This window comes from Peromyscus californicus, unplaced genomic scaffold (genome assembly GCF_007827085.1).
Source record: "Peromyscus californicus insignis strain IS unplaced genomic scaffold, ASM782708v3 Scaffold_17__1_contigs__length_78620276, whole genome shotgun sequence".
In the NCBI taxonomy this organism is placed as follows: domain Eukaryota; kingdom Metazoa; phylum Chordata; class Mammalia; order Rodentia; family Cricetidae; genus Peromyscus; species Peromyscus californicus.
In genome coordinates this window covers 70871072-70894893 of record NW_026294469.1, presented here as the reverse complement: position 1 = coordinate 70894893, position 23822 = coordinate 70871072, and the positions used below count along the sequence as shown (strand labels likewise).

At 45.8% G+C, this 23822-nt stretch overlaps 1 protein-coding gene across 1 annotated transcript; it reads left to right on the top strand.

The window, feature by feature from the left end:
- The first annotated feature begins 163 nt into the window (after positions 1–163).
- Galr1 (galanin receptor 1) lies at positions 164–22226 on the top strand. The gene is given in 4 exon segments (XM_052742673.1): positions 164–2036; positions 6264–6329; positions 14809–15096; positions 15098–22226. Coding segments are annotated over 4 exon segments (1047 nt in total). The 5' UTR covers positions 164–1373; the 3' UTR covers positions 15128–22226.
- Positions 22227–23822: the final 1596 nt, after the last annotated feature.

Here is a 23822-nt window from a genome sequence, read left to right as displayed (position 1 = left end):
TACTCTTCCTCCGGCCTTGTGTCCAGCGGTCGTGGTCACTCACACACTGGAGGACGCTGGCATATTTGAAAGTGATATAGTTACTCCCTACCTACACCGAGTACATGCAAAGGCAGGCTTTTCTTTAGATGTGCACTACCAGATAATCAACTGTTTCTCGTTGGTGTGCCCTGGTTTCAGCAGTGGTGGACGTTCCACACACTCACATGACTCTTTACAAACCCAGCATTGTCAAGGCTTCCGTTTGTGTCACTCAGATGAGTAATGGCTGGTGGAAATGATTGATCCCCGAGGTGAGCGCAGGGCAGGCTCTTAATGAAAACTCACGCAGGCGGTGCTCCTTTCATCCCTGCCTCTTCCCTCCCTAGCTTGTGACTGGATGAGGGAGCGGAGCAGGGAGCCAGCGGATGTCACAGAACCTCCGGTAGCAGGACAAGCCTGTGATTTTCGTGGGGTTTATTTCTGCTCTTGCTGGGAGCGGGAAAGACCAAAGGTACCAATTGACAGAAAGGCTGCGCAGCTTGTCGCCTCAGCCAGTTGCGCACAGGAGCGCACTCAGCTTGGCTCTCGGTGCGGACAGTCGCCCTGCGGGACCGGGAGGACTGCACTGAGAACAGCGCTCCAGTTCCAGCAAGGAGGGTGAGGGCGCCCAGGCTCGGAGAGCAAGCTGTGGTTTTTCGGGCTGGACCCGAGAGGCACAGAGGGGACGCAGCTGAGTCCTCACTGTCCCTCCCGTGCAGCAGAAACTCTGCCCGCCGGTGGGAACCCCGAGAGAGGTTCGCCCTGCAGAGGACCTGGGAGAAGGCAGTCTCAGCGCCAGCGCGGCAGGGAGGTGTGGGAAGCTCTGCGACTCTCTGCGCTCTCCAAGGTGTGTACCACAGAGCTCTGGGAGCTCGGCTGGAAGAGGCTCAGAGCAACAGGTGCGACCCCAAGGCGCTGCTGGAGAGAGGGGACACCGCCGGCAAGGGATTAGAACCAGTAAGGCGGAGAAGAGTCTCCACCTGCAGGTCGCCTGGACGAGTCCCACCCGCCCAGCTCGCGGACTGCTAGCAATCCGAGTAGCCCAGACCGGTACCTCCTGTGTTCTGGAGCCTGCCGCCCACACATGGGAAGGCTCAACTCCGTACTGGCAACACCACCCCCTCTCTAGCCAGGTCGGGCACAGAGGACATTTCTACCAGGCACGGCCCGGGGCGCTGCCCCCCTGCTCTCTTGTCAGGTGCGGGAGATTCTAGCTGGAGACATCCACTCTCGCTGCTCTGTGCTGGACCACTCGGTGATCCTCCGCTACCCCTCGAGCCGGCTTTCTCTGCCTGGCACGCCTTCCCAGCACGCTCCGTTGAGTAGACACCCAAGGGGTGTCCCAGTAAGTGATGGAGCTGGCTACATTGAACCTCAGCGAGGGGAACGGGAGCGATCCAGAGCTTCCCACCGCGGAGTCCAGGCTGCTGTTAGGTATCGGCGTGGAGAACTTCATCACGCTGGTGGTGTTTGGCCTGATTTTCGCGATGGGCGTGCTGGGCAACAGCCTGGTGATCACTGTGCTGGCGCGCAGCAAACCGGGTAAGCCGCGCAGCACCACCAACCTGTTCATTCTCAACCTGAGCATCGCAGACCTGGCCTACCTGCTCTTTTGCATCCCCTTCCAGGCCACCGTGTACGCACTGCCCACCTGGGTGCTGGGCGCCTTCATCTGCAAGTTTATACACTACTTCTTCACTGTGTCCATGCTCGTGAGCATCTTCACCTTGGCCGCGATGTCTGTGGACCGCTACGTGGCCATTGTGCACTCGCGGCGCTCCTCCTCCCTCAGGGTGTCCCGCAATGCGCTGCTGGGCGTGGGCTTCATCTGGGCGCTGTCCATTGCCATGGCCTCGCCAGTGGCCTACCACCAGCGCCTCTTCCATCGGGACAGCAACCAGACCTTCTGCTGGGAGCACTGGCCCAACCAGCTCCACAAGAAGGCTTATGTGGTGTGCACTTTCATCTTCGGCTACCTGCTGCCCTTACTGCTCATCTGCTTTTGCTATGCTAAGGTGAGTGGGGAGCGCCCTCCAGGCTCTGATGCAGCTCTTCCTGTCCCCCCCGACTGAGCCTGGCATCCTGCTCCTCTGTTCTCTTTCCCTTCCTACTCCACTTTGTCTCAGTTTGCTCCGACATGATTTGTTGCTCAAGAAAGTTAATTCAAGAGTTTGAGAGGTGCTGGGGAGAGTTTGCAGTTCCTGTCTAGAAGTTGGGTAGAGGGACTTTCCTTCAGGGGCGCTGCAGCTCTGCCTCCGATCGCCCGCCTCGCAGGCAGCAGTGTGTCCCAGATCTGCTGCCCAAAAGGTTTGAACCTCCTCAGTTTCAGCAGCTTTTAAACAAGATCTGTGGACTCCAAGAAACTAACACAACAGGACAAAGCGGGCTGCAGAGAGCCTGTGCTTCCTCTAAGAGCCAGCAGGGGTCTAGTTGCCCCTCTTAGCTCTTTGCTAAGACCTGCTGGTGTGGCCCCTGGAGCAGTGCTCTTCCCAGGTAGCACGTTGGCTTCTGCACCTCAGCAGGTTTTCGGAGTCCAGGCTCTGTAAGCCTCTGCTCAGGCCAGGGCTTTGAACTTTAGTTTAGCATTCTAAAATCCAAGTGGGATGCTCTACTTCTCCAAAGAGACTTGACTGAAGTTCCCAGGGAACCATGGGTGGAAGGACAGGTGTTTCTTCCAGCAAGGTTGTGTGAACAGTGTTAGGGATTCATGTGGTGAGCTCACTCAGGAGAGGGATAGCAAGAGCACACAGCTGGGGAGCTGCATACTCATCCTGTCTTCGTGTATTCTGAAGGACCTATGGCTCACAACTCCTAAAGAATTACAGAGTGATGGGCGTTTATGTTAATCAAAAGCCTTAAACCTCTTAGGCACTACTTAATTTCTAGTAATCCAGAACCTATTTTTAGTGGCTACTTGATGTGACTCTTGGGGTTACCTCAGTGTCATATTTCCTTTCAGGGTGCTATCAGAACCAGCAGAGGGAAAAAAAATTCCCTGCAGGGCAAATTCTAAAGTTTCCATGCAACTTATCCTTCCCCGACTCCCGATCTTTTGGGCTGTGACAGTAGGACCATAAATAACCACTTGTCTAGAAAAGCAATGGTTTCTTACATTCCACCCATAAGGCACATCTCCCCCAGAAAAATCCATTTAAAGGGAGCCATCTTCCTGGCATCTAGATGACCAGTGTGTCTTTTGAATGTCTGTATTTCCTGAATGAGTGCACTGGTTTCAGAACTGCAAGGGCAGCCTAGCTATTTGGAGGTAGCTGGTTCATTCATTCATTCAGTCTTTTCAAATGCAAAGCAAAGGCTGCTCTGCACAGGGAGTTGTGGGGTACCGGCACACACCCATGAGCTTGTTCTGTGAGCCCTCTGGGTGGGAACTGCCATCTCTAGTTTATCAATAAGAAAGAGGATTTTCAAAGGGATACAGCCACTGACCAGATGGTCAGACTGGCAAAGGATTGAGGAAGGGTTTCCTTTCCGGAGGTGACAATTAATTGGTTCCTGGAGGACAAGGGGCTGGGAACTAGAGCCATATTTAAAAATATTGGTCTCTTAAATTCTAATTGCCGCTTTGAAAAGGAGACATACACTTTCTTCATTTCACCCCAAAGACCCTAGGGGGGAAAATCATTTCAGTCTTTGTGGAAATGAAAAAGTAAACTTTTAGGACTAAACAGGCTGTCAACAGAGTCTACGAAAGTTCCACAGAAGACAAAGTTTAAGAATTAATGAATAGCCGATCATTTAAATACCTTTCATCCATAGAAAGTTGGCTTCTCAGCAGTATTCTAGCTGGAAACACCTTCTGAGTCAATGTAAATACCTGCAAATTTATCCCAGGCCCTAGGAAGCTGGAGATAAGTTACCTGGACTGTTTTCTGGCAGGCACTAAGTAGGTGTGATTAGTTAGTGACTCTGAAACTTCAGTGATAGGTTCAGAACTGACTGTGTATGTCCAAGAACTGGGCTGATGGCCAGTGTGAACAACCACAGATGGCCAAAATAGCACTTGAGATTACCATGCCTTTTAGATTTTTTTTCTTTTTAAAATCACTGAATGAACTGCATTCCAGAGGTGATCTTTCATCCATGTTTAGCAAGACAGTTCTTTGCACCTGAAAGACCCTGGAGAGCGCAGTGAGTTGGAGCAGCCCCGTGTTCCTGCAGATGGGTCCTGTCTGCACTGTAGGGCTCTTGCCCACCACTCTCTTCCTTCAGCATGCATTCTGCTTAGAACCCTCCTAGGTCTAAAGTGAGGACACATCCCTGTTATGCTCACTGTCTCAAGAGATGATAGCATAACTGACCCCAATGGCTATATTCTCTTCCTCAATGTCAGGACCGTAAGGTCTGTCACAGTATGCCATTGTGTGTTCATAGTCTGAGCTGTAGAAGGGAAACAGAGCTAAGAAAAACCTATTTAGAATCATCTCTGTGGACTAGGACCCAGCTTAGTTGGTCTGATTGTGTAAACTTGAGTAACATCGAGAAGTAGGCCACCGATGCTCCTGTAGTGATTTTTTTTTTTTTTGCATCTCCTGTATCCTTTTCCCTCTGTGACCCATAGTATTGCAATCTCTGGTCTTCAGACAACTTCCTTTAGGAGTTCAGCATCACTGGTGATTTATGACTATCTTGCAGGTTTTCTACTTAGCATATCTGTCAGAGAGATAAGCTAGCTTTAATAAGTTTGCAGATATTAACATCTACGCAAAAGATGCTTCCAGCTGGAATAGCTGCTTAGAAGCCATTCTGTTCTCTTGCCACTGTTCTGCCTGGAGAAATGACGTGAATGTTGCTGTTATATATGGGAATTTACAAACACGCCAGCTGTCGTCAGCTGGCTGGTCCGTCCTGACTGCATCCGCAGGCTCCTGGCTCCGGCCCTCGCCTTCCTCTTACGGCAATTTTCCTCATTGCTGCTGTTGAAAACTCCTCAGTTCCTGCCTTCCACGTACTTTCTGTAGGCAGAACAGAGCTACTTCACAGTGTATCAGGGAGCTATCCACTTGCTCCCACAACAACAAAGCCTTGTGTGGCCGAGAGACACTGAAGTGTTTTCAGCAGTGAGAAACGTCTCAGTAGGGCAGGAAATCTGAGGACAGATTCGCACGGAAGACGGCTGCTAGGTTGGCTGTTCTGGCTGTGAGGGTGGGGAGGGCTGGTAAGTGAATCCTGAGGTTTCTCAATTAGGACATGACTGATGGTGCTGCTTCCAGCAGAGTGGAGCAGGCTTCGGCAGTAAGGCCAATTCAATTAAATTATTTCCATTCTGCGGTGTTGGAGGGAAGCATCCAAGTGGCTGGAACATGCCTCCGTGTCCTGAGAGCCTCTTCAGAAACCCACAGACCACTTCAAGCCCTTTGCCATTTATTCAATTTATTCCATCAGATTAAAAAACAAACCTGGGACCAGCTCTGCAGGGTAGCCAGCGGTGGAGCAAGTTCAGATTGTGAATTTTGTGTGTAACAGCAACAACAACATTCACATCCTTTCTCCCAAATAGGACAGTGGCAAGAGAACAGAATGGCTTCCCGATTTATTAAAGTTAGCTTATCTCCCTGACAGTTATGGTAAGGGTAAAACCTGCAATCACCAGTGATGCCGAATTCCTAAAAGGGAGTGTCTGAAGACCACACAGTGTTTGAACTGTATGAAAAAGGATGAGCTTTGCTGACTTGCGTTTGCTCTAGGAGACTTGTAATGGGTGGGGTTCATAGCAAGCCCCAGAAGCCGGTGCAGATCTGGGGAGCCACACGAGTAACTGTCAGGCTGTAGTCTCTTCCTGTTCACTTGGTTTTCTCCGCTGCATCATGAACTCCCACAGCCCGGGACTCTAGTTTTCAGTGTGTCTCTGCGCTGTCCTTGTGCCCCATTTAGAGTAGGACCTGGTGCTTTTAGGCATGTAGATTCTTGGGCAGGTAGAGCAGTGGACTGCAGGAGTAAGTCCCACCTCCACCCCAGGTGAGGCTCTTTCTCCAAGAAACTCTGAGCATGCTAGCGTTCTCCATGGCTCTGTCCATGTCTGGGTGTGGTCCGTCGTCCAGGGATACCTCTGAACATATTCAGCGGCTTTGATTCAGGGCTGTGTTTTATCTAAGATGTACTTCTATTTTCATTGTTTTATAAACAGCAGTATTATCATACCAGAATGTTCGATGGTTGTCACTGGAAAAGAGACGATGTGTAAGTATGCATGAGGTAAACCTGTTTTATCTGTGTTCCTTTGACAGGTTCTTAATCATCTGCATAAGAAGTTGAAGAACATGTCAAAAAAGTCAGAAGCATCCAAGAAAAAGGTAAGATTCACAAACAGATGCTGCATCTGTCAAGTTCTGAGAGCTTAACTTGTTTTTGTTTTAAATTATCTTCACATCCATTCACAGGTTGAAAACCAGTTGTCCGAGATGGACACTTTTGTGAACTGTGACTGTTAAGGGGGTAGGGTGGAGAATAAGTCAGGCCAGGGAGATGTGTGGCAGGCAACCACCATTCAGCTGTGTTGGACAAAGTGGGGAGGCCAGGAAAGACAGACTTCCAGAGGTCAGACTTAGGTCCTGGGAGAGTACAGAGGGGCTTGTGATGTAACTTGCATGTTTAGCAAACAATATCTTAAGCGTGATTTGAAGCTATCAGTTGGATTCTCGTCTGTGAAAGCTTTGGTGTGTTGCTCTCTTCAGCCCCAAGAGCAAAGTCAGTAGCTTTAGCTCTTCTCTGGACTTGAACTGACTTTGGCACAGAGGGGCCAGAAAGACAACTTGCGGGGTCCCACCCCTCTTTAATTGTTTTCCTCATGCAGGGACTCCCATTTAATGCCTTCTGCTGAGTCAAGTTAAAGCTTCCAACTCTCTGGGATTCACTGCATTTTCATTCATTGAGGAAAAGCTGTTTTACATGCCAGGATTAATTTATCTTTTACTCGGATGAAATTCATGTGATTTCTAGGTTTAGACAGTGGAATGAAATTATTAGGCAATTTGATTAGAGGGAGGATAACCAGACATTTTAACGCACACACATTACCAAAAATATCTTAAAATACCTTGTTTTTCTTTCTAAATACTTACTCTGATCAATTATATATATTATGTAAATAATCATTCAGATAATCATATTTACTCTAAAAGTTTTGACTTAAGTAAAGAAGAACCTGCTCTGACTTCCCTGTTTATCTTCATCAATGTGGAGGAGTTCCACTCCCCTAACACAGCCCCAAGAGTTTGTAGACAGTCTTGCCATGCAACTCTAGCTGTCCTGGAGCCTGTGATGTAGAACAGACTGTCCTTGAACTTGCAGTGATCCTTCTGCTTTTGCCTCCCAAAGAAACGCCTTTCCTCTCAGCAGCTCAAAATAACTTGCACTTGGGATACCACCCTATCTATCTATCTATCTATCTATCTATCTATCTATCTATCTATCTATCTATCTATCTATGTATCCATCTATCTATCTATATATTTTTTTACCAGCTGCCTAAGAATAAATGACTATCTCAGCCTTCTGCCCCAGCCCTTCCTTCCATCCCAGCAGTCATTAGTTGGGTTTAGTTTTAAGCTTGCAGATCTTTCTTTATAACAATTGATGAAGTATGAATTCTACGACGAGAATCAGCCCTGAATCCTGTGTCTCCTCCTCTGCTACCAATTCTGTATTTTAATGCAGCTTCCACATTCTCTTAATCTATTAGTTTTTTCTTGAAGCACCACTTCTCACCTCCAAGAAAACGAGTCCTTAAGAACAATTAAGGACTTGGTAGAATTTCTCCTTGGGAGGCTCTTCATAGACTGTAGGTACTGTGCAGGAACAAGATGAGCCCTGGTTTCTGAAAGGAATTGGCTTCCTTTGGGAGCCAGCATCAAGAGAAAAACATGGATGTCCAAATATGTTCAGTAGGATGAGTGTTTGGAGAGTAACGTCTTTCAGGGAGCTGGAGCGATAGTTCATTTAATAAAATGCTTGTCATGCAAGCAGGAGAAACCAAGTTTCATCTCCAGAATTCATGTTTAAAAGAAAAGAAGAGGGCTGGAGAGATGGCTCAGTGGTTAAGAGCACTCAGCTGCTCTTCCAGAGGTCCTGAGTTCAATTCCCAGCAACCACATGGTGGCTCACAACCATTTTTTGTAGAATCTGAAGACCTCTTCTAGCATAAAGCTGTACATGCAGATAGAACACTCATATACATTAAATAAATTCATAAATAAATAAACAAATCTAAAAGAGAAAAGAAAAGAAAAGTTGGACCTGGTGGTGTGCACTTGTGATCTCAGAACTGGTGAGGCAGAGACAGGCAGATCCTTAGGGCTCCCTGGCCAGCATCCAGCCTATAGCACCCATCACCATCTATAGGCTGGTGAAAGACCCTGCTTAAGAAAAAAGCAAGGTGGACTGTTCCTAAAAAAAGATACCTGATGTTGTCCTCTGGCTTCCACAAGCATGTGCTCCCAACTGTGACCTATGCTTGTATGCGTGTGGGCATGCATGCACAGGTACACACACACACACAGAGACTAGAGAAGAGGGGCCTTATTGGGATTTAACAGTGAGGGAGATACCTACCAATTATGCTAAATATTTAGTATTAATTCAAAAGAGTTAAGCCAGGCGGTGAAATCCTCTAATCCCAGCTACTTGGAGAGCCGAGATAGCAGGATACCAAATCTGGAGTTCAAGGCAAATCTGAGTCACTTAGCAAGACATAATTTGTCTAAAAATACAAAGTAAATTGAAAAGGGCCGGGATGCAATTTCACGGTAGAGCCTATCCCTGACCTGCATGAGGCCTGAGGTTTAATTCCTATGACTATAAAGCAAGAACAAGTTTATTCTGATTGAGAAGATGCAACTACTCTTCTTAAAGAAACATTCGCTTATTCTCATCCTTGTCTTTGAAGAGATGTTGATGGGAAGCTAAAAAGGTCCCAGAAAGAACAATATGTTTAAAGGGATGATGCACGGCCTTGTAAGAGAAGATGAGGAAAACCTCGCTTTTATTTCATAACGTAGAATAAATGGTCATTTTGTAAGCATGTGCACATGTAAAATGAATACCTATTTATATAAAATCCTTTGCTCATTCCTACTCTATAAGGAAGAAAGTTTAATCAATGAGAAGGGAGATGTTTCTCCTCCCTTCTCAGACTCTAACCCCTCATGGCTGCTGAACAGATGTCGGAGCTCGTCTGGCAGATTTAATTGCCTTTTTGTTTGCATAGAACAAATACACATGACTGTGGGGTGTGTGTGTATACGAAAGAGGTAGGAAAGAGATGACTGGGAGGGGGAGCAACAGAGAGGGCAAGAGAGAAGCAAGGCGATGAGGAGAAGGAAGACAGAGGAGCAGTAAGAGACTGAGGTAGAAAAGAGCCATCCTGGCAGAGAGCAGCCCAGCCCTCAGCATTCCATCACAGAAGGTCTGCTGGGGACCCTTTGTGGATCTCAGCACAGGTCATCAGGACACCCATGCTCAATGCTGACTATATGAGGGACGATGTGGGACTTTGATGGAGGCTGATGTAATACACATCTTGATGGTCAATGGCTGTACGGCTTACCTTGTTATTGTCATCAAATATCCGAAAGGAAGCGATTCAAGGGAGGAAGGATTGTTTGGGTTGAGAGTTCAAGAGGTGGAGAAGACGTGGTGGCAGAAGCATGAGGTGACTGGTCACACTGTGTCATCATTCAGAAATCAGAGAGGGGCAGGAAGTGGGGCTGAGCTGGGACACCTCAAGGTCTGCCCCCCCCCCCCCCCCAGTGACTGACTTCTTGCATTTAGGCCCTACCTCAAGGCCCATCCTCAGCTGGGGACCAAGGCTTCAAATCTGTGAGCCTTGCTTAGAGGACATTGCACATCAAACCACAGTCATGGGTGGATGGGAAATGGGTTCCCATGGAGAATGGGTCAGCGGAGTAGAGATTTTGGTAGTGTTCTCATTTTGATAACATTTATTTCCAGGCCTGCTCAGTTGCTTAGCAGTTTTCTGTCAATGTGCTGTACTCATTTGTTAATGTGACAAGGACAAAATATCCCACAGTGTGTAGCTTATAAACAGTAGGAATCCATTTCCTATAGTTCTGGAGGCTGGAAGACCAAGGTTAAGCTCTGGTAGATTTTTGGCCCCAGCCTTCTCTTTGCATCCATCAATGCTGGATGGAGTGGGTGGCACTCTGGGCTCTTTTATAAGGACAATGACCCCACTATGAAGGGCCTTTCCTTCATAGCCTCATCCTCTCTCAGTGGCCTGACCTCTAGATACCATCATCTTGGTGATCAGATTTCAACCCATGAGTCTGGGAGATGCACACAGTCACATCACCAGACAGAGTGATGTGTGAGTTCTATCACTGTTATGAAGGGCAATCCCAGCCCTTTGTGATTGTCACATTGGACAACTATTTACGTATGGTGGAAAATGCAGGAAGAAGGTAAGATTTCTTTTCAGGAACAATTGACTTTTTTTTTAATGTGTATGTATTCTGTACAGGCATTTTGCCTGTATGTATACCTGTGCAGCATACGTGTGCAGTGCCTTTCAAGGCCGGAAGAGGGTTTTGGCTCTCCTGGGACTGTACTGAGAGTTGTGGGCTGCCATATGGGTATTAGAATTGATCATAGGTCCTCTGGAAGAGCAGCTGGTGTTCTTAACCACTGAGCCATTTCTCCAGCCCCGCAGTAATAATTAAAAGCTTAATAACCTATTAAGGATTTTGCTTAAGCGCTGCTAGGCAGAAAGAGATGCTTCTGGCTTGAAGCTGGCTGGCCTGAGAGAAGAACCTTAGGTACCACAGAGAGGATGAGCTAGGCAGCACATAGGGTAGGTGCTCGGGGGAAACCTTGTCGAAGGTCCACTGATGTCCTATGAACTTCTGGGCTCTTTCAATAGAAGCGCTTTTGTCGTTATTTTCTGATTTCCTGGCTTGACAAGTGAGCTTTCTGGCTGTTGCTGACACCACTTGCATGGGGCTTTTCATGTCCTCACCTTGAGTTCATTCATGTCCTCACCTTGAGTTCATTCATGTCCTCACCTTGAGTTCATTCCTTCCTCCCCAGCCCAGTTCTGTTCGACACATTGTGAGTGAGGCTTTGAAGAAAAGGCAGATGTCTCAGACTGCTTGAAGAGAGCAACTCGCTTCTCAAGGGAGACTAATATATACTTTTTAGACGGGTCCAGTGTAAGAAAGAAAGAGAAATCACTCTAATAAAGGGCCAAATCTCAAGTGTGTATACTGCTCCTCTGTCAAAGGTAGTTAGGGTTCTGTGCTCCAAATGTGTGAATGACGTCAGTAATGTATACGCTGAGTATCATACCATCCCTGGTAAAGACAAAAGGTTTTGTAAGAAACAGGGACACAGTGTTGGAAGTGAAGATTAAAACCTCCCTTTTCATGCAGAGCAGCGTCTCTGTTGCAGCCTAGTGCTTCCCATGCAGGGGAGTCCATGTTACATTCTGATACTCAGAGGGATACAGCAGAGGCAGCTTCCCTTGCTTTGTCTAGGAGCAGACATGCTTCTGCCGTGGGAGCTGTCAGGATCAAGTAAAACCTCTTTAATTGCTTTCACTTAAGGTCCATGGGATAACCCCAGTTTTATTGTGGCTTTTATGCAGTTCATCAGGGATTCAAAAAGCTTCTGAGCTTTGTAGAGAGGCAGATTCCAAGGTAACTATCTAATACTATTATCCACTGAGTCAGTCGTAGTGACAGGGCCCAGAGTGCTCTTGGGTAATGATGGGCACACTGACCTACCACAGTCCAGGAGCTGGGATTAGAACACATCCATTATTCTGAATAGATCTTTAACTTTGAGCTGATGTATTCTAGACATATTGCTTTTTGAGTTATATACTCGAGGAGCCGTCATCCATCAAGAAGGACAGTTTCTAATCAGGGCAGAGTTTCTACTGCTCAGTTCTGCTCTTTCCAGCTCCACTAGCATTTCTTAAATGAGTAATAAATAAGTAAATAAAACTAATGGAGGAGGAGGAGGAGGAGGAGGAGGAGGAGGAGGAGGAGGAGGAGGAGAGGAAAGCAACACCCACTCTTGGGGAATATCTGGCTTTTCATACTACTGTGGCTGAAGTGGAGTGAACTCAAAGACTGGGCCCAGGACCCAGGGCTTGTATGAAGGACACAGACATGTGAGACAGGTAAGAACATCAACTCAGGTGGACTTTGGTGCTTAAAGAGACACACAGGAGAGAGTAGCTTCTCTGAGATTCCCAGCTGGACTGTTGTGGTGCTCAGAAGCATTCTAGCTGTCATAGGAGCAGTCTTGGGTAGATGATAGTTCATATGAATATGAATATAGTATTTGTTCATAATATTTGTATCATAAATTATTAGGTACTTGCATTCAAAGCTGCCAATTGACCACGAAAAAGAAACTGGCTCATATGCATGTTTCTGAGAAAAGCCGAGGGATTGCAAACATTTAGAGGTCATGTTTGGGTAAATCACAAATGCTCAGGGAAACAGCTGCCATAAAAACTATTGCATACTCAGGGCACACAGCCATTTGCATTTCAGATCTTGATAAGATATGAATCTTACCTGTAGGCTGCCAAGGTGTAGATCTGCTCTTAGCTTTGTACTTAGCCCATGTTTCCTAAAAGAAGCAATGACGTGCATTGTTGACAGGGTGATACTTTTGTAGAGAGATAGCCTGATCATCTTTGATGGAGGAAGCTATGTTCTCCTGTGTTGTGGATATAATCATTTCTAGATTGTTTGACGAAATCACCAGAGTGGCAGTTCTCACACACTAATGGGCAAATGGATTGATAGCAAACACTTCCTTAATATATGTGAGCTAATTACGTTTGCTCTGTAGCCCAGGCTGTAAGTGGACTTAATAGGCAAGCTTTCACTTTGTAACACCTGCCTGTGAGTTTTTAATAGATGAGCTGGTTTAGTGCTCACATGATCCAGGCACAATCTGGGAATCATTTTGATCATTGATTTCCTTCATTAACGAGGAAATCAAGTCTTGTGGGGCGGTTTTGTCATCTCCAAAGATGATCAATAGACCTACTGTCTGGCCAGTATGTCTTGCAAAATCCATGATGCCTCTTGATAGTGAGTTTAGCTTTCTTCTCCTGTCCCTCATGCCTCCTAGTATTTGCTGGTTTTGACCTGAAATCCAGCTAGTCCCTTCTCTACCTTCTATGTCAGAAGTCTGGTCATTCCTACTGGTTTTTAACCCTCCTCAGTGATGAACCTTCTATTGCTGTCTTAGCTCATTGCCAAGAATCAGTCCTGGAGATGTTGCTACCATGTACTATATTTCAGACTTCACATAGAACAATAGGATCCCCTTTTATAAGAAGCAGTAGAGGAAGTCCTGCCATGAACTACATTCCTATCAGCAGTGTCCTCTACAAAAGGTCTTCTGAGGTTTGCCCTTCTTTCTAGATGGGTGGCCAGTTGGGAGGCCTTGCACAGTACATGGCTCCATCAGTTTGTGTGCCCTTGTGTTGAGATCACAAGCCCATGACAGTTTTGTTGTAGAATATTATTTTAAGATGTGTTACTTTTGTTTATGTTGCCTTTGTTTAACTCTATGAAGCTATGATACTTTGCCTGTCTAAAACATCTGATGATCTAATAAAGAACTGAATTGACCAATAGCAAGGCAGGAGAAAGGATAGAAAGGGCTAGCAGGCAGAAAGAATATATAGAAGCCAGCCTGGGCTACCAAGTGAGTCCCAGGAAAGGCGCAAAGCTACACAGAGAAACCCTGTCTCGAAAAACCAAAAAAAAAAAAAAAAAGAATATGTAGAAGGAGAAATCTGGGGTGAGAGGGACAGGAAGAAGTAGCCCGAGAAGGAGGATTCCAGGGGCCAGACACCCGGCCACACAGCCAACATGGAGTAAGAGTAAGATTTACAGATGTAAGAGAACAGGAAAAGCTCAGAGGCCAAAGGTAGACAGGATAACTTAAGGAAAGCTGGCTAGAAACAAGCCAAGCTAAGGCCAAGCATTTATAATTAAGAATAAGCCTCCATATGTGATTTATTTGGGAGCTGAGTGGTGGGCCCCCCCAAAAGAGCAAAAACAAACAACAACAACAACAACAACACAGTTTTCTCCTGTTGTCTGTTCAGTAGGAATTACTAAGAAACATGGGGACCCTGCCCAAAATTTTCGAGTGTTTTTGACTTAGGAGCAGCAGGAGTGTGGTCAAAGTTAAGCTAGCAATAGTCCTGGCTGGTCTACAGGCTGCACTTGGAATGACTCTGTGAGAATGTTAGCTCCCCAGTCTCCTTCTTGTCTTCAGTAATACTTAATGAGGAGAAACTAACATCTTCAACTTGTTGGTGTCAGTGTTCGTCTGAGCTCCAGGCTCTTGACAAAACTTGGCGTGTGCACGCTGGAAGAGACTTGCTGTTCTGTTGTTTTGTTCCGTGAGTCAGGGTCTTGTATTTAGGGGACACTGGTTCAGAACTCTGGTTCAGATCCTGCTCTGGATCTCTTGGCTGCTGGAAGAATTTTGCTAGTTGGAATGACAGTCCTTAATCTTATTCCTAACCTTTCTAATCTCATACTTTACCACATCCACATGTACTGAATACACGCCTAGGAGTCAGGACCCTGTAAGGTCTTGAGATGATGAACAGAGGTGTTATGTGAGGTCAAATTTAACCCTTTATTTGATCCCACTGAAGTACATAGGACTGCTATTGGGGTGTATTGTACAGTGTTGTGTTCTTCTGATGTAATTGGTGTATTCATGCAGCACCTGTCTCTTCTTCAACCCCCTACCATTACTCTTCTCTTCCAGACCGCACAGACTGTCCTGGTGGTGGTTGTGGTTTTTGGCATATCCTGGTTGCCCCATCACGTCGTCCACCTCTGGGCTGAGTTCGGAGCGTTCCCGCTGACCCAAGCTTCCTTCTTCTTCAGGATCACTGCCCACTGCCTGGCATACAGCAACTCCTCGGTGAACCCCATCATATACGCTTTTCTCTCGGAAAACTTCCGGAAGGCATACAAGCAAGTGTTCAAGTGCCACATTCGCAAGGAATCACTCCCCAGTGATACCAAAGAAAACAGGAGCCGAATAGACACCCCCGCCATCCACCAACTGCACCCACGTGTGAAGGTTCACTGGGGCCTCCTGCCCCCCCAGCTCCTGTGTGGGTTAGAGAGAAGAAGATATGGTGAACTATCATGAAACATGGCAGCTTGTTCTCCTGACAACAATTCATATCATTCTAACTACATTCCATGGCTGTTAAAGTATTTTCTTTAGGAACTTCTGGGTCCACTGAAGATTATTTTCCAATTTTGCTTCATTTTATAATTGTATTTTTGAAACAAAAGAAAATTCTGTACAGTTTGTGTCTTTCAAGGAGTGAGAGTCCAATAGCATTCTACAAATATGTTCAGATCTCCATGGAATAAGGCCAGTTCTGTAAAACAGTGAAGAATATTTGAAATCTACATTTTAAAGGCAGTTAATTTAGGGGAAAAGTTCTTTTTTCCCTTTAGTTTTGAGAGGAGAGCCAATATTCTATGCTGTGTGTTTTGAAATACAGTTGTGGTGCAGAATAATGGATTTTATTTAATTGAAACTTTGTGGACAGGCATCTTTCCTAAGTGGGGCAGAGGGGGTGGGGTGGCTTTTCAAGTCTGTTCTTATGGGTAGCCAGAGGTCTGTCTGGGAACATGAGACCCATTAAGTTCATCTCAGGAGAACAGCAGTGCCTCTACTTTGAAACAGTCCTGTGAACTGAGAAGTTTAGGGTGAATTAAGCAATGCCCAGGGACTCTGCTGAGGACCACCGGTCTGGAAGAGGCACCAGAGGGTGAGTCCTGACAAATGAAACTCTGTGCTGTGAGTGAAAACAAAGAATCATTTGGGAGAATATGTACACCTAGAGAAATGCTGTCTTGCACAGACATACTTTTTTTTTCATTAAACTTGTCCCAACAAATGTTTAATGCTCATTTTCCCTGAACGTTATTCCCTGGGGTAATGTTAATTTAGAGTCAGAATCCTTACCACTTGTCTGACAAGTATGATTTTCATGACAATTTCATATTTGTTTATACTTGCCATAGGAAAATGCTGTGAAAACATTACATTGTCATATCTCAGAAAAATAATGATTAGATTTAAGACTCTGATATATTTTAGGAGGTAGGAAACAAAAGCAAGACACATTTTTTTTTTAAGCCAAAAAGGACATTGTATGCGTGCCAAATCAGGGCTTCCTATGAAGCGTGTAATTTAGGTTAAAAAACAAACGTAATGTAAGCTTTTGGCTTGTTAACTTTTCCAGCTCACCCATTTATTTTCATGACTTATCTCCCTGTAAACAGTGTTTACATTTGCAAAGGCCTAAGTCATTCTCTGGACGGAAAAAGGAAAACTGTTAAAATCATGGGAAATGATGACTTTTCAATGGTTGCCAGGGAAGGGCGTGCATACTGCAGTAGGTGTGTATTTTAAAGAGAATTGTAAGCCCTTTGCATGGATTTTGTTGTTGTTGTTTGTTTGGAGCAGAAGTATTTTTGTCTTGAGAAAGATACCTCATGTGATTTGTGGAACCCAAAGCTGCTGCTGTAGATATCGGCATACCTTCTTCATTCACACTGTCCACAGCGGGGCGTGGACAAACCTGTGTATGAGATTTTCTGTGCTGTGATGATTCCCTTGTTCTCTCATGGTCAGAGGCATCTTAGATGCATGTGTTTAACAATATTGTGGCTAAGGCAGAGCTTGTCCAGAAGGCATGCTGGTATGAGTGTTGGTGGCATGTATTCACACACCTGTGGCTCTGTCCTCCACAGATAGCACATCTAAAGGTCAGAGCTACCACAAGAAAGCGATAACTTGCACCCCAAACCTCAAATTTGCTAAATATTGGTTCGAATTGCTCCTGAAACTGGAAGATGCTTCCTGGGAACTGTCGTTCTAATAATTTTCTCTTAGCCTGGAGCTTGTGTGTATTTCTAAAACAACTTAGGATCCTGATTGTAGCCTATTTCCTGCAAAGACTCCTACTAAATGGAGTGTTTGGGAAAGTGTCCCTAAGACCTGGGCCAGATAAGTCACCCAGATGAGTACAGGGAGAGTCCATTAATGTGCCAAACTTCTTCTATTGTGGCCCTTCCTGGTAAGTGATTATTAAGATCAGTTTGGAGGTACCTTCCATCCTCCACTGGATGCTGGTGACTTTCCCTCCATCCCACACTGGACGATGGCGACCTCCCTGATACAGCAAGCATATTTCCTGCAGCCAGGAGGAAGAGGAAATGTGTGGGTCTTTGAAGTCAGGTGGCTGCAAAGCTCTGCTTTTTAGGTTGTTTCACAGAAAATTGATGTTTTCTCTACAAGCTTTTCGGCTTCAGTGCTCTGAGGTAGCAGTTATTTTGTGGGACCTTTCCTGGAGAAATGGACTTGGGAATATTTAAATAGCGGGAAGGCTTGCTATTACACACACACACCAATTCCAGCTTCCCACAGAGTAGTTCAGTCAGCAACATTCCCAAGAGGTATTGTAATAGACTTGTTCTATGCTATTCTGATCACATATGTATTCAGCAGTGGAAGAGACTGAGGCTCCTTTTTGAATATTTTAGGCAAGTTATTGTTGCTTTTGACTAAATTGTTCTATTTACGCATTGAGAATGGAATAGTTTCCGGTCCCCCTTTGTCCATCTTTTGTGCTTTTATCCTCTTGTCTCAGCCTCTCTCAATCCTACCTCTCCAGAAATCCTTACTTGATGGTTTTCACAGTTGTCCCACCTCCCCCGGATGTGAGAGGTCAGAAGAGAGAGCTGGCTGCTAGGTTCGTGAGTCATGCAGGGTCTGGAGCTGCTTATGATTCAGCTTCAAATCGGGATGGGTTGGGTCGCTGCTTTCCCCCACCTCTCAGGTGCACAGAGGTCCAGCTGTGATAGTTCCCTTCTGTTGACTGAAACTCCAGGTCAGGATGCTTCAGATAGGAGAGGACCACCTGCCTAAGTACCTACTTCCTTCCATACCAGGCTACAGAGTCCCTGAGCACCTCCATGCTTTCGATAAAACCTCATTGTGTTTGTAAGAACAATGGGTGTGTGGCTGCATCATGCTCTTGGCTTTATGGGTTTGTTACCTACATGTGTACATATCATGAAGTGTGGGAACTAGAGAAATGCGTGAATGGGATCATTTCCTGGGGAAACTCAGCTGTCCAGCATGTATGTGCCAGTTCTCATTTGTGCTGGTTGCAAATCTTTCTCATGTTTTCAATCTGTAAGTGACTGTGTAGGGAAGTGAGTCAGATCCTTGGCCATTAAAGAGTTGCATGCTGGGTTTCTTCTTGATGACGTGTTGATGATCTGTCTAGTTAATGCCTTGTTTCTTATATGACCATACACAGCAGGTGTCCAATGAGCCTCATCATTGCTGATTGGCTTGCAAATGGTAATTGTACGTGGCTTAAATTGACACCATATTTGAATATTTTGAATATTTTCCCTCTTAAGTGGAAAAGTTGAGGATAAAGAACTGTTTAGAAGGCTTCACATGTTGTGGATATGGGCTGCTTCTGTGTGAGGCTAGCATGTGTCAAGTCACACAGTAGTCAAGGTGTTCTGTTGTTTTCTTGTGCACACGTTGTGCCTCTGATTCTACCTGGTGGCTTTTCTTCTCAGTGTGATGGCTCAGAGGCTGGTCTGTGGGTCTGAGGTAATCCTGTCTATGTGCTGATGACATGCGGAAGCATTAGCAGGCCTGGACATTTACTCCTTGATGGTCTTGGTGGCTGGCTGTGTCCTGTCAGTCCTCGTGCTGGCCCCATGAGCATCCTGGGCTCTTAAGTGCTCTTCTGGGTACAGTGACAGTAGTATGGCCACAGGAATGAGTGAGGAGAGGGGAAGGGAATGAGCTTTCCACCTCTACATGCCCTGTAGAAATGACTCCCTCTAGATTTTCTGAACCTGCACAGTGCTGGCTGGGGCTGGCAGCCGCACGAGAGTCTATCCTATTGCTCAGGCTTATGACATCACCTTGGGTCTTTCTGCTGGAGAACAGACTTCTGGACATTGCAGGCTATACTATGTAGCTTCAGATTCTGAGGAATTGGAGACATCAAAGTATTGAAAAGACTTTGAGTCTGGGCTCCACCATGCTAGTCCTCTAGCAACTTGGAGTGTGGGAGTCAGTGTGATGACCCCTGGTTGGCTGAGCTTTGAGTGCTGTAGGTCTCTTTGAGGTGCTGTCTACCACAGTACTGCATTTCAAAAGCTTAGATGCCGATTATGAAGGCTGGTTTATTTACGTGGCATCCGATGCCCGTGGCTCTGCAAAGCGTTTTCTCCCTTAGCTTGTTTTGGGTATTGGAACTGCTCAGCCACATGGTGACAGAGGGGGAATTGTGGGTAACTCTTCCCTGTAGCAGAGTCTCAGGCTGGGCCAGCCTTTCCAGGCACAGTTGACCCTGTGGTCCCCTGTCCTTGCGTCCTAAGAAGGAAGAGATTTGCTAGTGACTGGAGTCAGTGCCAGTCCTGGACCTTCAGGGGGACTCAAGAAATCAGGTTCCTGGAATTGCTCAGGATCTGTGGACGACAAGTGCACAAACCCTCGCTGAACTGTTCGGAAAACCCCAGGTGGGTCCCAGGGCTTGCTTCTGGGGGTTTCTGCACTTCTGGGGGTTTCTGCACTTCTGGGGAGTTCTCCAGGGGAGGACAGTGGGGATGAGATTGTCGGCCAAGCAGCTTCCCCTTCCTCGTTCTATAGGTGACTTCTGGTTCAGCCAACCACAGGCATCTGCGAACTATTCCTCGAAAAGAGTGAACACAAGGCATGTGCTGTTCACTGGCCTATGTGAATTTTTCTCATCCTTCCTCACTCGCTGCCTCTCAAACGCCCCTTTGATTGCCCTCTCCTGCTCTTTCCTTAGCTTCAGCCGTAGTGGCACACTTGGGGAGATTCTGTCGGTGAGGAGGGGTAGCCAGAGCTTGGCCATGCTTCCTATACCCTCTGAGAACTTACTTCTGGTGTGTTGGGTGTGTGTTGTTACTTCTGAAATGCCCTGACTCAGTGGCGGAGGTGTGCAAGCAGAATGAGAGCCATCTCAACTCCGGAGCTGGCCTCCCAGATCAGTATCATTAGGGTCTCTTGGGCAAGTTCCACCACACTGTGCTCTGGAGGCCCCTGAACCCCCTGCCCTTCACCAGATCCTCCTCTATAGGAACACCCTAGCTGGTGACTGAGTCTCCACAGCCACTGTCATATTCTTCCTGGCATGCCGCAAGACAAGATGAGCTGTCGGTGCCTCAGACCCAGGGGATAGCTGGCGACCTTGAGGAACCAGGGCGATCTTGTTACAGAACTTGCCACCTCAGGTGTTACTGATGAATGAAGGATGCCAATTACAAACAGCCGAGGTTCAAGAAGGTAGAACTGGGAGGGGCTTCATCTAACTAGACCGGAAGGAATTACTGTGAACAAATGGTGACTGGACAACATTGTGAAAGCCACCCAGCGCTGACTATGAGAGAGTCTGTGTGACTGAAGGCAAGCAGGGTTTTTTTTTTTTTTTTTAATCTTCTTTTTTTGATCCCAAAGGATGCTGGTTATATGGATGTAGCAAAGAAACCAGCTTCCACGAGCAAGCTTAAGGGCAGGCAGCAGCATACAAGCTTCTTGGGTGTCTGTGTTCTGGGTCTCTCAGCTTCTCAGCCAGCGAGGAACCGGTTCTTTACGTGTGTGAGGGGAGTAAACAGTCTAGGTTTCAGATTTTTTTTGCACAGAGCTAGCGTGGATAAAAGATTAAAGGCAACAGCTCCAGAAATGAAGCCTAATTATAACACAGACGTATTCAGAAGCTTTACGTGGGGGTTTGCAAGTGCTGTTTTCCGTGTTTTAACTTTCTAGTGACTAACTTTCTTAAGTCCTCACATCATGGGGAGACTGGGAAGCTGACGGAGAGAGCAAGCATCCAGTTCTGTGTCTGTTGCTTGACATCCCTGCATTTCTCAAGTTCTGTCTGCCTGAGCCCCAGGGCCGTGAGCACTGGAGGGAGGAGCATGGCTGGGAGGACTCCTTTGGGGTCTAAATTCTTTTGGCAAGTTATTCTTGGGGATACCGTGTTAGAGATCCTCATCTGTAGTGGAAGGTTCTGGAAACTTGAGTTGAGACTTGGAGTCTCAAACTTGGAATGATGTGGGAAGTTCAGAGAGCCCTGCTCTCCCTTCCCTGGGAGCAGAGGGCCTGGGGTTTAATGGAGGAGCCGAGGGACTCAGGATGTGGGTGCCCCTCCAGCCTTAGCCTGTGGGTTGATGGGAGCCAGGATGAGTGCATCTACAGCATTGACTGCGGTGTTCATGCTGGTGATCCGAAGTCACAGGTCAAGAGCCGCCAACCGGCTTCTAGATCAGAGGGTAAAGAACCCGGGCACTGGGGTGTCTGATACAAGGCTTCCATGTGTCCAGGGTTTAGAAAACTACTCACAATGATTGATGGGCCTCTAAGGCCCAACTTAATGGCTCTAGGGGAAAATAAAGTTGACATGGAATTTAAATCGCTTCAAATTTCTACTGTTCAACTACTGGTATTGAGGTAATCGCAGAAACACAGGTTTCCAGAGCCTTGGGGACTGTAGAGATTGTGACAGTTCTTCTCAAAAGAAGGATTTCATGGCAAGGGCATGTCAATTTCTTCCCCCCTCCCTTCACACCCCCCGCCCCCTGCATCCTAACACAAAAGTTTAAAACAATATTCACAATTGTTACATAAGAAGTTTTGAAGTCAGTGTTTTAACTCACTGTTAAATATGTGCATGTCTTTGCCTATATTATTATCTCCAAGAGATAAACATAATATTGCTGTGGTTCTCTGTAGTTAAAGCTTTTGGTTAAACAGGGAAAGTAAAGAAAAAAAATCTATGTATGCTGTAATTTGACTTTTACTAATGATATTGCTTAAATGCTGCTATTAAACACTGGTGTGAGTTGCCTGATGCCTGATGCTGTTGTCCTTGTTCCTTAAGGAGCTGTCAATCAAATGTATCTCATAATGACAACTCTAGCATGAATGCCATTAGACTTACGAAGCAAAAACACCAAAAATTCAGAGTCTGTATCCCTGCACTTAAGCCAAATAAGCCCTTCTGAGGTCTCTCCACCCTCATGTTCTGCATGGAATCTACACTTCGTGATTTGAACTGATTTTCTTAAATGAAAATAAAATTTGTTCTTTGAAATGTCCTGACGGGAGTGTACTTCCCCACTGCAGCTGGATCGAAGTTGTGTCATTTTTTAAAGTTTGAGAACACAATGGGAAGTTGTTGAAGTGTGTAGGTTTCACTGGAACTGAATGCTCTGTGTGAAACAGACTGAGTCACGATGATGGAAGGTTGACACCTGCGTTTGCAAATACTTTCTTACTTCCCTCTTTTTATTATTTCGTCTTCTTTATGTTTACTTTTGGTCTTGTTCTTTTAAAAGCTATTTTGATTACTTTTAATGTTTAATTACTATGTGTGTGTGCTTGTGCATGGAGGTGTTCATGGAGCTCCCTAATTAGAAATAACCGCAGAAATAACCAGCGGTCACCCCTGAAAGCATATGCATACAAGTAGTACTAAATGGGTTGATCAGGTTATATACATGTAGCAATACACATTAAAGAAAAAGAGGTTATGATCTCAAGAGGGTGCAAGGGGGTTTACATGGAAGGAGTTGTAGGGAAGAAAGAGATGAGGGAAATAATGCTATTATATTTTAATTTAAAAGTTACTACACAAAAAACCAGTGCTCTTTCCAATGTCCTTCTCCTGCCTTCATTTTTTTATTTAGATCATTATTTTTCTATTTAATGAAAAATTGCTTTTCATTTTAATCTTAGTTATGTACAGTGATACAAACTGATAGATTGCTTACCAGTGGATTTTTTTTCTTTTACATTGGATGTATTATCTCTTAGCCCCCCCTTTTTTTTGTATATTGAATTCTGCTTTTTGATTGACTTATGTGTCAGGGTGCTGGTCCTATGTGGATGTTTTTATTGATAATGATTGAACACATTTATGAAGTTCACTGTGATGTTTTCATGAGTGAATACATTGTAATGATTCAGTCAGGACACAAAGCACATTTACCTTTTCTGTGATAAAATATCCTGACAAAAACAACCTGTCTTCGTTACTTTTCAATTTCTGTGACAAAGCACCATTACCAAGGCAACTTGTAGAAGAAAGACTTTATTAGGGACGTCAGCAGATGAGTCCATGGCCATCATGGTGAAGAGCTAGGTGGCAGGCAGGCAGGCATGATGCTGGAGCAGTAGCTGAGAGCTCACATATGATCCATAAGCATGAGGCAGAGAACACCTCCTGGGAATGGTGTGAGCCATACCCTAGTGACACGCCTCCAAAAGGCCTCATTTTCTAATCATTCCTGTAGCTGGAGAATTTTCTCTCCAGGTCCCACCAAGCCCCGGCAGTCCGACAGCCCACTTATAAAATAAACACACAGATGCTTATATTATTTAAACTGTTTGGACTAATGGCTCAGGCTTCTAGCTATCTAGTTCTTACATCTTAAATTAATCCATTTCTATAAATCTATACCTTGCCACGTGGCTCGTGGCTTACCGGCATCTTCATATGCTGCTTGTCATGGTGGCGGCTGGCAGTGTCTCCCTCCTCAGCCTTCCACTTCCCAGAATTCTCTCAATTCTCCTCTCTGTTAGTCCTGCCCTTACTTCCTGCCTGGCCACTAGTCAATCAGTGTTTTATTTATTGACCAATCAGAGCAATTTGACATACAGACCATCCCACAGCACATTCCTAAACAGTCCAT